The sequence below is a fragment of the Cryptotermes secundus genome, unplaced genomic scaffold, assembly GCF_002891405.2.
Source record: "Cryptotermes secundus unplaced genomic scaffold, Csec_1.0 scaffold579, whole genome shotgun sequence".
Classification (NCBI taxonomy): domain Eukaryota; kingdom Metazoa; phylum Arthropoda; class Insecta; order Blattodea; family Kalotermitidae; genus Cryptotermes; species Cryptotermes secundus.
The window spans coordinates 1,373,998-1,376,779 of NW_019719366.1; the positions used below are offsets into that span (position 1 = coordinate 1,373,998).

The following is a 2,782-nucleotide window of genomic DNA, read 5'->3' on the forward strand; positions in this document are numbered from 1 at the left end:
CGTTCCAGAAGTGTTTCCAACAATGGCGGAAGCGCTGGGAGAAGTGTGTGCATTACCAAGGAGACTACTTTGAAGGGGATTAGGGTTTTGTACCTCCAAATCAATAAATGTATTTCTGCCGACCAAAGGTTCGACACTTTTTGAACACACTACGTATTCAAGTTTCATATTTTTCAGTCCAAAGTACTTAAAATTAACGCAGTTCCACTATAACAATTTCATTACTTTCATTGCTACTGCCTTCAAAAATCAATAATAATGTTATTTTTCATTTTTGATGAAAATGTGATATAACAATAATTCACACTAAATTATGGTATACTACAAAAGAACAAAACTGTTTATCTGTCTATGGATGTACAGTCCTTTTGTTGGACCTTGGGCACTTTTTCAGTTTCTTCATCCTATACAGTCGGTAGGACTTCTTGGATGGGGAATCAGCCCATCATAATGCCACTACCTATACACAGAGACATCCATGCCTTGAGTGGGATTCGAACCCATGAACCAAGCGTCTGAGCGAGTAAAAACAGTTCATGCCTTAGACTGTGCAGCCACTGTGATCAGCGAACAAAACTGTCACTATCACAAAAGCTTGTATATCAGTTGTGTTCAGACATCAATTAGCAAGAACTGCTTCTGTAGCAAGCCTCATAAAAACTGACCATGGGTTTAACAAAGAGTATTTACTTGGCTCAGGAAGAAAGTAGAAACATCAATTAAGCTAATGTCTATCAAGAAGATCATTACATTGCAGAGCTATGTACTCACCAACAGCCTGTATTTGAAGGCAAAGGGTCTCGTCACTCTGCTCCTCATTTAAATACACTTTCAAGATTTCAATGATGCGAGGAAAATAAGGAATCATTCCATCCTTGGCAGCATTAGCTGTTGAGAAAACAATTTCCAGTCAACCTTAATCTAACCTAGAAATCGACAAAATATATAGAACGATCAACCAATTTAGTTTCATAATAAGTAACTGACCAACACAATAAAAGGAAATGGAGTAGGAAGTCCTATGAGTAATATAATAACACTATTTGAAAGCATGTGAATATGCACATCTTGCATCTCATTACCATAATGTGTATTTTAAATTATTACATATAGCAAACTGTTGCTAAATTTATATTTATACAATACAATGGTACACATTTTATAGGTGATGTCAATATCAGTTCCTTATAGAAACTATTAAGCCGTGACATGGTTGCCAGGAGTTTTTCCCTTCTCCCTATTCTGAACCACACTGCTGCACTACAAGCCACACAAAAAGAAATATTTGGTGCAATATCTCATACTTAATGTTTTATGTTTTACAGGCAAAAGGAGCAGAGTATGAGTTTTTGATTAGTGTAAATTATAATCTAATTGGATAGGGAAAGGACTGAGAGAAATTGAAAGATACAAACAAGTCTAAGTGAAAAAGGAGGAGAATTACTTATTTATATTTAGTACATTACATTCAGGGATTATGAAACATCATCCACAACATCAAAAATCACATCAAGAGTTAAGGAAAAATTAGGTTACATATAACATTAGTCTCACTGTGACAAAAGTATAATGTAGACATTTAAGTAGAGGGTGCTGAGAAGAAAATCTGGACCAAAGACAGTGTATGTAAGAGTATGATGAAAAACTACACCCTGAGGAGCTTCATAAATTTCTGTTGTTCACCAAATATTATTAGGGCGAGTGAGTTATGTAGAATACGTGATAGTGATGAGAAATGCATACAAGATTTTAGTCAGTTCTTGAAGAGAAGAGACTGGGTGGAACCACTAGGCAGAGATTAGAGGAAAATAATATAATGTGCCTTAAGGAAATGGTCTTCACTGGATTCACATGGCTCAGGATGGATGATGGCCTCTTGTGAACAATGTAATGAGCCTCAGGCGCCACAAATGACAGGGAATTTCTCGGATTACCTGAGTGACTGCTACATTCAGAAGGGCTCTATTAAATGGTCAATGACTGAAGGTACACCTTAAAATATTTATATTTTCTGAGAATTTATGCTATTTACCTAGTCTATACTTATATCTATTAGGAATATCAATGCCAACCTGTAGCACCTATGCAACTAAGTGCCAGTTCTTGAAGATGAACCAGGTTGTTTGGATTTAAGGCTGTGAACAATCTGTCCATTAAGGTTGGCAAATATGGTAACAGCTCATCCCCTAGATTTTCGCAGAACATCTCTAGTGCATAAAATATGCGATCCAAGCCAGGAGGTTCTTTTCCTTTCTCTTGCAGCTGGGAGCATACACTTGACAGGTAATCAAACAGCACAGGCAGAAGCTGTGATGCATACAGGCTAATGTCAGGCTGTAATGAAGATGAGATACACAAAGAGGTTATGTATGGTCAGGCTTAAAATTCTGGTTATCAAGTTTGATCCAACTTCATATTACATTACCACCTTATGGTGGGTGTTTGCACAATTATATTTATGGTTCATATAGCAATGCTCTCTGTAGCTCAGAATATAAGGCACTGAATGACAGGTTGGATAGCGAACAGCTACTGGAAAAAATATGGAAGGAAACGGTCATGGCCTACTAATAATACAAGTTCTGTCACCAACATAATAGCTTTTATTAATTTGGGTTACACTACATGTTTTGACCCTTAAAGGGTCATCTTCAGGTGTTTCTAATTACACATTATTACATTACTGGATTGCAATGTGAGATTACTATATTCCTATTTAAATACACAGGCCATAAAGTGGCTACACTCATGTTTATTTACATACTATTTAGGGATACTGACT

General features: G+C 36.4%; 1 protein-coding gene across 1 annotated transcript in view; it reads right to left on the minus strand.

The window, feature by feature from the left end:
- LOC111864980 (importin-4) overlaps positions 1 to 2,355 on the minus strand; it is a gene marked incomplete at its 5' end in the record, with an annotated part of 21,517 nt that extends 19,162 nt beyond the window's left edge. The window contains 2 exons of the mRNA XM_033751712.1: positions 772 to 888; positions 2,073 to 2,355. Of these exons, the coding sequence (XP_033607603.1) occupies positions 772 to 888; positions 2,073 to 2,355 (400 nt within the window). The remainder of the gene's footprint in view (positions 1 to 771; positions 889 to 2,072) is intronic.
- Positions 2,356 to 2,782: the final 427 nt, after the last annotated feature.